The sequence below is a fragment of the Cydia pomonella genome, chromosome 24, assembly GCF_033807575.1.
Source record: "Cydia pomonella isolate Wapato2018A chromosome 24, ilCydPomo1, whole genome shotgun sequence".
Classification (NCBI taxonomy): Eukaryota; Metazoa; Arthropoda; class Insecta; order Lepidoptera; family Tortricidae; genus Cydia; species Cydia pomonella.
The window spans coordinates 7,037,275-7,049,780 of NC_084726.1; the positions used below are offsets into that span (position 1 = coordinate 7,037,275).

The 12,506-nt window shown below is 49.2% G+C and overlaps 2 protein-coding genes across 2 annotated transcripts; both read right to left on the reverse strand.

Moving 5' to 3' along the window:
• Window positions 1-2,403: 2,403 nt before the first annotated feature.
• Window positions 2,404-7,530, reverse strand: LOC133530870 (uncharacterized). Its single transcript, XM_061868927.1, has 2 exons — window positions 7,027-7,530; window positions 2,404-6,497 (listed from the first exon to the last, which is right to left on the reverse strand). Exon 2 carries the CDS (start codon window positions 6,280-6,282, stop codon window positions 2,404-2,406), a length of 3,879 nt encoding a protein of 1,292 aa, XP_061724911.1. The 5' UTR covers window positions 6,283-6,497; window positions 7,027-7,530.
• LOC133530871 (uncharacterized) lies at window positions 6,371-9,413 on the reverse strand. Its single transcript, XM_061868928.1, has 3 exons — window positions 8,462-9,413; window positions 7,371-7,506; window positions 6,371-6,497 (listed from the first exon to the last, which is right to left on the reverse strand). Exons 1-3 carry the CDS (start codon window positions 9,411-9,413, stop codon window positions 6,371-6,373), a joined length of 1,215 nt encoding a protein of 404 aa, XP_061724912.1.
• Between the last annotated feature and the right edge of the window lie 3,093 nt (window positions 9,414-12,506).

Here is a 12,506-nt window from a genome sequence, read left to right on the forward strand (position 1 = left end):
TTTAGATTAGACAACAAAATGTATATTTATACTGTGTTTCGACTTGAAAGATTTTACTGCTTTAAAACATAAGACAAACCTACCAACCAAATGTATAAAAAAAAATGTTTTTTGTGATTATTATTTTCCTATAGGTTTCACGTAAATGTTTGTAAAAAGGAAATAATCTCCATAATATAAGCTATTAGTTGACACCTCGATGAATACAATCGGTTAAGTGGTTTTCGAGATACACCGCCAAAAAGAATAGGTCCGGACGCCATCTTTGTGACGTCATTACTATCCCCTCCCACCATTTTTCCGCTTTACTACCGCATGTACGGTGATCAGGAGAAACGCCCGAACACATTGATACCGGTTGTGGGTAAGGCCGAGCTGAGTCAATTAAATCTGGCCTCGGAGCGGCTTGGGGACTACTAATAGTAAAAGTTGTTCAGTATGACCTATAAAGTCGCTGCGCAGAGTATGACTGGTGGTTAAAAGTTCACCCTGTATAAAATTTTTAAGTAAAAAGAAATATGTACCTACCTATTCGTTATTCGTATTCGCGGGCTGGGTTTCCGCAACTCGACGTCGCAATTCGCGCCTATTTTGCGTGATGGTGGGTTGACGGCACTACTCCTGCCAACCCAACTCTACCAGGAAGCCTAGCAGACCCTTGATGTTGCCGACGACTTCTGGGAGAGACCCCGGGGAACCGAGGTATTGTGCCCGGTATTCTGCCACCCCTGGGCATTCAAGAATGACGTGGGCGGCTGTCTCCTCCTCCTCCATGCACGCTCTGCAGAGGGGGCTATCTGTAACACGTAGGGTTAATAGGTGTTTGTTTAGTGGGGCGTGGCCGGTTATGGCCCCAGTCAAAAGCCGGAGCTGTGGCCTCTTCAGCTGTCTCAGCCTCCTCGACAAACCGGGGTCGATTGTCGGGAAGGCCTCCTTCGCCTGCCTGCACGTGCCTAGGTTAGACCAGTACTGTTGGTGTTTTACCTTGGTGTTGCATCTCAGCATGTTCCGGAGCCAGGCATAAGGCAGAGGTACGATTGGCTCCGGTCCTGCCACCCTCAGTTCCGAGCCACCTCTCGCCAATATGTCGGCTGCATCGTTCCCTCGCGAGTTGCTGTGTCCCTTAATCCACTGCAGAGTTACGCTGGTGGTGGTGCTTACCTCTGATAGAGCCTTGTGGCATTCGTAGATTAGCCCTGAGGTCAAAGTATAACTTTGCAGAGCTTGCAGTACTGACCGACTGTCAGAGAGTATGCGGATGGGGTAGTCCTCTACTTTCCTTGAGACGATTGCGTGTGCTGCCATTATGATGCCCATACATTCCGCCTGGAAGACTGTGTTGTGGGCGCCTAGTGGTGTTGAGATATGTATGTTTAGGTCCTCTGAGAATACTCCCGCGCCAGTGCCTGACCTTGTCTTTGATCCATCCGTGAAGATTCTCAGCTCTCTCGGGTTAAGTCCTTCACGAGGTTCTTCGTGTAACTGTATCTTGTATTTCTTGTCGAAGATGTATTGCCTGGGTATCCTGTCAGTCACCGCTTCTATTAGCGGTTCCTTACCTATCGCCTCGTAGAGGATCTCGGTGTGTGGTACCCTGGGTGGTCTCCAGAGATTCGATTTTTTGAGACGTACCGCCGAAGCTAGCGCTTCCTGTTGTATAAAGAGGTGCAGCGGCGGCAGGCCCAGTAAAGCTTCCAGGGCCGCGGTTGGTGTTGTCCTCATGCAGCCCGTAGTCGCCAAACAGGCCAACCTCTGGAGTCGTTGTAGTTTAGCTTCAACTGTGGATAGTTTGGTGCGTGGCCACCAGACTATTGCACCGTAGCTTATTATTGGTCGTATGACTGCCTGGTAAAGCCATAGAGTTATCTTGGGGGTTAGCCCCCAGGTTCTACCCACCATTCTACGACATTGCCAGAATACGACTGTGGCTTTGTCAATTTTGCCGTTTAAGTGATTACTCCAATTCAATTTGCTGTCAAGTATTACCCCTAAATACTTTACCTCTGCAGATAGTTGGAGTTCAGTGTTTCCGCCGAAAGCTGCCGAGTTCTTCTTTTTGCCATCAGATATTGGTACTTGGGTAACGTTGAAATGACACTCCAACACATTAGATTTTTTCCATATGTATTAAAATGGTTACATCGTAAAAATTACAAATATCGAACAATCGATAGCAAAACATGCGCGTGAGCGCGATGAAGATCGTAGGGTCTCTGCCGGGCAGCGCCGCGGCGGTGAGAGGGGAGGGCGGCTGCGCCTGCCGGGGCCCGTTCCCCGCGCGTCTCCTCCCGTGCGTCAACGCTTTATGTATTGGCGTTAACATCCTCCGGGGCCTTGAAACCTCCTGGTTTCAAGATCGTTGCTTGGTCATCGTCTTCTTGGTTAGAAGGTAGGGGACAGAGCTTAGAGACAGCTCGTCGAACCCAGGTCCCCAAGTTTGACCCCTTGTCCTGTGGCTCTCCATTTCACACGCTGTTGAAGATCAGAAAGGAACTCCCGAGTCCATCGCTTCCAGAAGTGTTGTCTAAGGGCTTCAAGATGATGGTAGCGGTTGAGGTTCATCTTCTGTGTAGGCGGAGATGGCAACGAAGCCAATGGCCGCCCGATCAGGAAGTGACCAGGTGTAAGCGGTGAGAGATCGGATGGGTCGGAAGACAAAGGTGTCAACGGCCGCGAATTCAATATAGCTTCTACTTGAGTGAACAGTGTGGTTAACTCCTCAAAGGTTAAGTTAGAAGATCCTACTACACGTTTAAGGTGAAATTTCGCGGCTTTAACTCCCGCCTCCCATAAACCCCCGAAATTGGGAGAATATGCCGGACTGAATTTAAAATCTATGCCGTTGCTGGATGCGAACCCATTGACGGGCTCTTGGCTTGCCTTAAGCATACGTTGTAGCTCGCTGTTTGCGCCAACGAAATTGGTACCGTTGTCGCAATAAATAGTTTTCGGTTTTCCGCGTCGCGATATAAATCTGCGTAGGCTTAAAATAAAAGAATTTGTGCTCAGGTCGCTAACGACTTCTAAATGAACCGCCTTTGTGAAAAAACAAACAAACAGGCACAAATAGCATTTTGATACTTTCGCGCCTCGACCCTTTTTGTTCAAAATGGAAAAGGGCCCAGCGAAATCAACGCCGCAGGTCTCAAATGGTGGAGCAGGAACTACACGCGATTTAGGAAGGTTACCCATAATAGGTTGCATGGTTTTAGCCTTTAATCTTTTACACGTGAGGCAGTTGTGCACAGTGCTTCTAGCCAAAACTCTACCCTTAGTTGGCCAAAAATGTTCCCGAACTCCACTGAGGAGTAGCTGCGGACCACAATGAAGTAAACGCAGATGTTCACTTCTAAAAATTAATCTAGCGAGCGGATGTTTGCCATCTAATAGCTTTGGATGCCTTTGATCGTATGAACACTGAGCATCATGCAAACGGCCACCAACTCTTAGTATACCGTTATCGTCTAAGAACGGGTTAAGAGATAAAATGCTAGATTTAGCTTTCAATTTCTTATTTTGTCTCAAAGAATTTATTTCATGAGTGAAAGAAACCGCTTGTGACAATTTCGTCAACAGTTGTAAGGAAGTGTTTAACTCTTGTACGGTAAGTGAACCCTTTATATTTTTATTTTTGCATGCATTTATGAAGCGTAATACGTACGCGAACATATTTATTAAAGTGCTTAATTTAGAATATTTGTTAAAATCTACCACCGTAGGGGAATGATTAACTTTTATATTTAAGTTTGTTTTTGTTTCAGGTATGTCATCTTCAATGGACGTCATTTCCGGCCATGCATTATCTCCTTGAAGAAGAAAGGCAGGCCCAGTCCACCAGAGAGTATTCCCATTTAATTCCTGACACTTGATACCCCTTGATGCTAGATCCGCCGGATTGTGGTCGGTAGGTACGTGTCTCCATGCATGTTTATCTGTTAAATCGCGAATTTCCTGTATGCGGTTGCAAACGACAGTCTTAGGCTGAGCTCTGATCACTGCATAATGAGGAAGAACGTAGCCAAAGTCCGGTCGTGGGACCCTGGTTAAATGCCCCAGTTGTTCATACTCATGAATAAGGTCCATGTACATTTGTTTAATATAAGGCTTACTTTGTAATTTTCTTTCTAAATTAAAGAAACGTCTTTTTGCGATACAGTGAGAATCACCAAGACTTTGCTCTGGTGACGCCTTGAGTGGCATTTTCACGGAAAATCTGCCATCGGGAAGCCGAGTAACATCATTATTAAATTGATCTTCGCAGAATTGTTCATCGCTAGACAAGAGTTTGTTTTTTGTGGGTATCTCTTCGAGTTCCCAGAACATGGAAAGCCTATCTTTTATTTCTCGAGTGAAATTACATTTTATATTTTTGCTGGTTTTATGGGTGCGTTCACCGATCGGTCCGGCAACTAACCAACCCAAGTGCGATTTTACTAATGTAGGTTTATTTTTTCCTAACTTGACGAGGTTTTCTTCCACCAAGTCGTAGAACACGTCACCTCCGAGAAGCAAGTCAACATTAGAGGGACGGAAAAAGTCTGGGTCTGCAAGTTCTATATTTTCAGGCAAATTGAGTTTAGTATAGTCTACAGGCGCGTTCGGGAGAGTGCCCGTAAGTTTAGGTATAACCAGACATGACACCGATGTGTTAAATGAATTAAGTCTTGACTTGACACTTATCTCACAATGACGTTGAGGAATATCAAAGTCGTTGTCATTGATGCCACAAATGGTAATGTAATCTTCATTAGATGCCGGTAGGTTTAACATGCCTTTTAACTTTTCAGTGATAAACGATGACTGACTACAATTGTCCAAAACAGCACGCGCGCGGACTGTATTATATGGACCAACTATGTCTACGATTGCCGTGCATAACAATACTTCCCCGCACAAAGCAGCATTAACACGCACACAAGGATTAGGTAATTTCGGCTGCTCGCTGGTTTGCCCATCATTGCGAGGCGTATCTACCTTATCTACAGAATTGTCCTGACGATTATCACAATGATTGTTACTATTTGCTTCATTGTTGTTGCTACTGTTATGCTGTATATGTACTAATGCATTGTGTTTTCTGTTACAGATGGTGCACGGACCCCTGCGGCAACGAGACTGGTGATGACCCGGCCGGAAGCAGTTAACACACAATTTCAACCGCCTCACAGTACTTAACCTTGACTCTGGGTTCATTACTTTAAAATTAGGACAGTACTCAAGCCTGTGGTCTTGCTGACATAAAGCACATTCAACTTTATTACCATTCGTTGACGCAACATGAAGCAATTTTGTTTGTTTACCTGACGAATTTTTATTAATTGTGGGACGCTCGCTACGACCTGCATCAACTTTACTATATTGTATTGTTTCTAGTACATCTGCTCGATCGCGCAAAAACTGATAGAACTCCTTTAAAGTTACTAAGTCTGACAAGGTACTTCTATGTTCCTCCCATTTGCGACCTGTGGCGGCGTCCAATTTTGAGGACATGTTGAATATGATCAGTGTGTCCCAGTGCTCAGTAGGCTCACCTAAGCTACTTAATGCACGCAAGTTTTTTGAAACGTGGTCAATCATGAGCCTCAATGAAGTATGCGATTCCTTTGTAAATGCTTCTAAATTATACAAAGATTTTAAGTGATTATTGATCAAAATTCTTTTATTATTAAACCTCTCGCATAACAGTTCCCATGCTAAATTGTAATTATTTGCCGTAAAATCAATTGACTTTATTGCGACAGCAGCGCCACCTTCGAGGGAAGAGCGTAAGTAATGAAACTTATTCATGGGAGGAATATGATCATTGTCGTGGATTAGCGATTCGAACATATCCCGAAATTCCAGCCATTTTAGATGATCTCCGTCGAAGGTAGGTAGCTTGATTGTTGGTAATTTTATTTGTTGGTAATGACCAAACGCAGCACCATCATTAGACTTGACAGATAAATGAGAGGAAGCCGCGTCATTATTTTCTACGGGGTTCAATATGATCCCGGAGGTAGCAATTAAATTACAAATCTTACTTTCGATTCGTTCGCGTTCCTCAATTTCACCTTCAAGCTCTGAAGGCATTACAAATACTTCGATTTGTGACTGAATGTCATCAAACTTTGTTGACAGTTCTTCAAATTTAGTTAATCTAATCTGAAATTCACGGGTTTGTAACGTTGTTGCATTTTCTGATTTAAAACTAGACACGTAATTTTCATACTTTGTTATTTGCCCTTTGATGCTGCTGCGCTTTTGTCTCAAAACAGCTAATTTTTGTTCCGACTCAGTCATTGTCACTTTATTATAAACGCAAACAGCGAGTTTAAAACCAACGTAAACTTAAATAAAATAAAAGTGCAAGATCTGACCAGCTAGTCCTTCAATGGGCACAGCATCTAGGGGAGGTGATCTGTGACGCGTCCCCAGCCGCCAAGATACTCGTAGGTACTTGGCGCACGTACTTGCGGGACTCGCGACGATCCCGTGGAACACGAAACGTAGGAAACCTGGAATTTGCGTTTTAGCGAAGTAGTTTATGTTTACAGCAAAAGCAATAAGTACCTGCAGAGATAGTTATTGTTTTTTCCTCAAAAAATTAGGTTAAGATTATTGCAATTAACCAAATTTTACCAATAAGTGCTTTTAAGAACTTAAAATACGTGCATTTATGCAAAAAGCCTTCACACAGGTGCGGGAATGTTATAAATAAGATATAAATGCACACGAATAGCTTTATTTTAAATCGAAGTAACTTATTTACGTTAATTAGCACTAAAGAAAGTTATTTATTGTAAACTTTTGTAGATTTACTTGAGAGACCTTTTGTTTATATTAGTAGGCAAGCTGATTCTTTTGGAAAATGAAAAAAGTGATTTTAAATTTGTATAGAAACCGAAATAGACGAAATAAAAATAGCCCCACAAAATAGGTAAGTACCTAGTAATGCAGCTTTTGTTGCCTATCGACAACCAAAAACACGTAATACGCAACTCACTGTTCACTCAAATAGAAAAAAGCGGTACAAGCTGTACTTACGTTTTTATTACTGCATATACTTTACACCAACTTAAACCTGGTACACTTTCGTCACAAACAACCACCAACAACGAATACCTATCTTCAAATATTTCGTTGCTCAGGTTTGAACTTTCAATTCAACCGCTCGGTGTCTGTGACCACAAGTTTCGATGAGTGGCGTCGTCGAAGTTTCTAGATAAATCACGTCGGGGTCACCAAAATGTTTCCGCCGAAAGCTGCCGAGTTCTTCTTTTTGCCATCAGATATTGGTACTTGGGTAACGTTGAAATGACACTCCAACACATTAGATTTTTTCCATATGTATTAAAATGGTTACATCGTAAAAATTACAAATATCGAACAATCGATAGCAAAACATGCGCGTGAGCGCGATGAAGATCGTAGGGTCTCTGCCGGGCAGCGCCGCGGCGGTGAGAGGGGAGGGCGGCTGCGCCTGCCGGGGCCCGTTCCCCGCGCGTCTCCTCCCGTGCGTCAACGCTTTATGTATTGGCGTTAACATCAGTGTTGAACAGTTTGGGAAGGCAGAAGTTTCCCAAGTTGCGTTTGTTGGTGAACATAACCAGCTCAGTTTTGTTGGGATTGACTGAGAGTTCGTTGTTAATACACCAGCGCTCCACGATGGCTAGTGCAGAGCGGGTAACATCGCATACCGTACCTGAATGATTGCCGCTCGTCAGTATCACTATGTCGTCAGCATAGCCGATTGTGTAATAGTGATTGTTGTTTAGTGTGGTGATCAGGTCATTCACCACCAGGTTCCATAGTAGTGGTGATAGGACTCCTCCTTGGGGGCATCCTTTTGCCACTAATGCTTGTTGTGTTTCGCCCGTCCCGAGTTTGATGGTTCGCTGGCTCAACATGTTGTTTATCCATTCTGTCATAACTGCATTCGCGCCATGTCTTACCAGTGCTGCTGTAATGCTGCTGAACCTGGTCCTGTCGAAAGCCCCTTCTATGTCTATGAAGGTTCCTAAACACATGGATCTGTTCTTGATCGCCACCTCAATCTTACTTACCACTGCATGAAGTGCCGATTCTGTAGATTTGCCAGGGCTATAGGCATGTTGGTTTGGATGCAAGGGCACATTAATTAGCACCCTCTCCCTAAGGTACCTGTCACACAACCTCTCTAATGTTTTCAGCATGAAAGAGGTCAGACTGATGGGCCTGAAGGATTTGGGGTCCGAGTAGTCGCTTTTACCTGGTTTCGGTATGAAGATAACCTTGACCTCCCTCCATTGCTTCGGCACGTATCTGTGTGCCAGACAGGCGCGCAGAACGATGGTCAGCTTCAGAGTGAGATGCTTCCCGCCCCATTTAAGAAGCGCAGGGAAGATCCCATCCATACCTGGAGATTTGAAGGAGTCAAAGCTGTTTAGGGCCCACTGCGTGCGCTGCGGGCTGATTACCTCATAAGTCTGTAGCCACTCGCCTTCCGTCGGGGTGGTTGTCTCCCTCTCGTTCCAACTTACTGGGTGCGATATCACGCAGTCCGGGAAGTGCGTTTGCACTAGGACCCGTTCCGCCTCCTCCGGTGAGTTTGTGAGAGAGTTGTCTGGCTTACGCAGGGATCCTAAGGTTATGGTCGAGTTGGTGGAGAGGACCTTCCTTACCCTGTTGGCCTGCGTGGTGGTCTCGATGTCTGTACAGAATTTGCGCCAAGAGTTTGTGCTTCTGTACCTGAGACGTTTTTTGTATTTGGCCTTGGTGGACTTATAGTTGTCCCAGTCCTCGTCAGCGCCTGTGTTCATAGCTCTGTTCAGTTGCCTCCTCATCTTGCCCCTGAGTCTCTCCAGCTCAGGTCCCCACCAGTTGTTTTTCCCTCTGCTTCTGGTCGGTGGGGTCGATAAGGGGCATGCTTGATGGTAGCAATCCAGAATGGTGCTCGTGAGAATGCTTACCTGTTCCTCTATGCCCGCTGTGCCTTCTATTCTAAGGGGACCCTCCAGCTGTTTCAATGTTGTAGACAATCGCACCGTGTAAAGGTCACGATTCATCTTGCGTGGGTTCCGCCTGGGCACTGCTGCTCGTGTTTCTACCTGAATGTCAAATCGAATCCACCTGTGGTCTGAGCACGATACCTCCTTCGATACATGCCAGCCCGAGATTAGTCTCGATGCTTTTTCGGTTGCTAGGGTCAGGTCAATGATTGTCCTGCTGCGTCTGTTTACAAATGTCGGTTCTGAACCTGTGTTAAGGAGGTTGAGGTTTGTAGTGAATAGGTACTCGACGAGCTTCTTACCTCTCTCGTTACCTGCTTCCATCCCCCATAGGGGGTGATGCGCGTTCGAGTCGGTGGCCACGATGAGCTCGAGCCCTGCCTCTTCACAGTAGTTGACCAGCCTTGCCATGTCGTGCGGTGGTGGTTCTTCAGCCTCCGGCATATACACAGAGGCTACTACCACCTCCTGCAGGCTGGAGTCTTGCGCCCCGTGCAGTTTTATAGCGCACAGGTCTCTGGAACAGAAGCTCGTTAGAGGTTGCGCATGTATGTTATTGGTTGTGTAGATGCAAGCCCGGGGGTTGTCCGGGCCCGAGTAGACTGTTAGCTTACCTCCTAAGTTGCGGAGTCCGCAGACAGAGCCCCTTCTGACCCACGGCTCCTGGATCAGAATTACGGCTGTTGTGTTGTCCTCCAACCACTTCCGGATCTGCGCCGTCGCCGTTTCGCTGTGGTGGAGGTTGGCTTGGAGGAATTTACCAATGGGCGAAGGGAGTTCCTTCACAAGGATCACCCTCCTCCGCCGACATCGGCTCCTCCTCCTCCTTGTCGATGGCCAACTTCCCTAGCCCCTGCGCGCATTCCCCCTCACTCTCCGAGGAGTCACGAAGAAGTTCTTCTTCGTTCTCCTCGGAGACGGAGGGGGGTTGCGCTGGAGCTTGCGACTCAGGCACCTGGACTTCGTCCATGGGTTCCTGCGTCGCCCCGGAAGTGTCCATGGGCTCGGACGGTGCAGCGGCTTCGCCACCAGTGGCGACAGTGCTAACAGGGGGCGGCTGCTCCCTGAATTTTCCTCGTGCCCCCTCGAACTTCACGTACACCGACCCCAGCATAAAGCCAAGTCGGCGCCCGCGGTCCACCAAGGGTTGCACCACTGTCTCCGGCACGCTGACGACAGCGAACGTTTCCGTTCCCTGCACCTCGCGCCGGTTGAGTAGCCAGCGGTCTATTTCCGCCCACGGGTTCTGGTACCGAAGGGCTCGGCCTACTTCGCCAAAGTCCTTCCAGACGCCCGGGAACAGGATGCCGCATCGTACTCGCTTTGGCACCTCGCTGAGGCGCCTGACCACCACCTTCTCCCCCTTATCGAGGGTGATGGTGGCCACGCTGCGCTTGAGCCATGCCAGCGTAGCCTGATCCTCGCACCACAATCTCAAGGAGCCATTAGCCCAGGTAGGCTTGCCCCTGAAGATCGGTCCCGCGGGAAGGCTTTCGGTCGGCTGCTTTGCCTCCTGTGAGAGCAGGGCTAGCAGTTGCCTCTGGACCTCCTCCGACTGTTGCGGGCTCAGGTGTCCCGAGGTGGCAGTGGTCACTGCCATCAGTAGGTCCGCCTTTGCAGCCTCCGCATAGTCGGCATGGGGGGTTTCACCTCGCGGTCCAGTCTTCTGCCTCTTAGGCTCGCCCCTGGGAGATATGGTCTCGTCAAGACGAGCCCTCTTGGCAGACGACCGGGCCCCTTGGTTACTCCCACCCTCGGCCCTGGTTCCTTTCGCCCCTTTCCCCTGGAGGGGGGCGCGGTTTGCTGCTGGTGGGCCAGCTGCTGCCCGCTCCCCATCCTTTCCAGGGGCGCCTTGTTGGGGCTCCGGGGCGGTGTTGTTCAGGGCCGCTTGGGCCCTTCTGTATCTCTGCCGTTGCTTCCTGTTACGCTTGTGCGGCTTAGCCGCGGCTGTAACAGGTGGAGGCGGGGGCACAGGAAGTTCAGCCCGTTTACCGGGCTTTCGCTTCCGCGCCTTCCTGGACTCGTGTACGGTCCAGCCAGCCTCCAGCTGGGCAGAGATAGGGTCCAACACCACCTGCACCGGTTCAATCACCGGGTCCTGCTCCGTAACAGGGGGTTTTCCCCCTGTTGGCACAGCACCCCTGGATGTCCCCGGTGCTGGAGGTAGGGGCCGGGTACGCTTTTCCGATACGGGGGGTTTCCCTCCCGTTGGAATGGTACCCGTGGATGTCCCCGGTGTTGGTAGTAGGGGCTGGGTGCGCTTTACCTTGGCGGGGGGTTTCCCTCCCTTCGGTATGGCACCCTTGGATGTCCCCGGTGTCGGTAGTGGAGGCGCAGTACTCTGGAGCACCGGGCCTGCTGCTTTGGGCGTCAACGCATCAGGTTTACGTGCCTTCGGTTTCCCGGCGGCTCTCCCACCTGGTGCGGACTGTCCCTTGCATGGCGGTACTGTCGAGACTGCGCCGCCACGGTGTGTGTGTGTTTTGTGTGGTGTGGTGTGTGGCGGAACTGTCGGAACAGCTCCACCATCGTGTGTGTTGTTGCCTGCCAGGGTTGCTTGTGCCTCCCTGTAGGCACGTGTTAAGGAGGGAGGAACTGTCGAAACAGCTCCTTGACCCTGTGGTGTGGTGTGTTGGGTGGAGGTTCCCGGTACAGCCGAAGCTGCTCCGTCTCCCTCCGGTGTTGGGGTTTGGGATCTTGGTTCATCCATTGTTCCTTTTGCTTGTTTTCACCTCTCGAGCTTCCCACCCTCCATGGAGCCCGCACCTTTGGGGATGTCACTTTGGACACCAGGAATACCCAAGAGGTATAGGTGTGTTGAGTTGGTTCTCCTGCGCGACATCGGGAGCTGCAGACACGTGGCTGGAAGAGACGATCCCATCTCCTCCAGTGGTTCCACGCGCCCTTGCCCCGTCAGCATGGCCGAGCCCCAGGCATCCTCCCAGAGGACGCCCCTCCCCACACCTCGCCTGCGGACCGTACCACCTCGACCGTACGGGACGCGTGTCCATTACCCTGCAGTGGCTAGTTGCAGGGCCACCGTTTCGCCGGAAATTCGGACCAAAAAGGGCATATTGGCCCACAGGGGATAACTAACCCCGACCCCCTGCGGGCCTCGGCCCCTAGGACTCCTGCATCCCCGCTGACGGCGCTCTACTGCGCAGGACAAACGCAGGTAGGTGATGTGTAGTCCGCCTAGGTCACCTACTCCCTAAGCGGAACCGGGAGATCCATAAAACATAGCTGCCAATTAGATCGAAACCAAATTGCCAGCCATGTTCTACAGGAAACTCCAGAGTGTGTCATACCCCCTTCGGGTTTTTAGGTCCTCGTGGGTTATGACGTCGCCTTCATACTCGGCTACTGGTGGTCCGGGGCAGATGGAACGTGCGACGCCCGACCGACCACCAGCATTACCAGGGTGTGCGACCCACCCCACAGGTGGGATGGGTTCGTCCATGGCCTGCGGCGGCAGAGCCATAGACGACGGGGACGCGTATGATAGACTTGAGGGAGTGAGCCCGCTGGCTCAGCGCC

Excerpts from the sequence above, each read along its gene's own strand:
- LOC133530870 (XM_061868927.1), bottom strand. The coding sequence starts at position 6,282 with ATGACTGAGTCGGAACAAAAATTAGCTGTTTTGAGACAAAAGCGCAGC.
- LOC133530871 (XM_061868928.1), bottom strand. The coding sequence starts at position 9,413 with ATGCCGGAGGCTGAAGAACCACCACCGCACGACATGGCAAGGCTGGTC. Across the intron at positions 7,507-8,461 it reads GACAACCACCCCGACGGAAG|CGTTGACGCACGGGAGGAGA; the intron begins GCGAGTGGCTAC and ends CAATACATAAAG. Across the intron at positions 6,498-7,370 it reads CGCATGTTTTGCTATCGATT|GTTTCCTACGTTTCGTGTTC; the intron begins GTTCGATATTTG and ends CGCAAATTCCAG.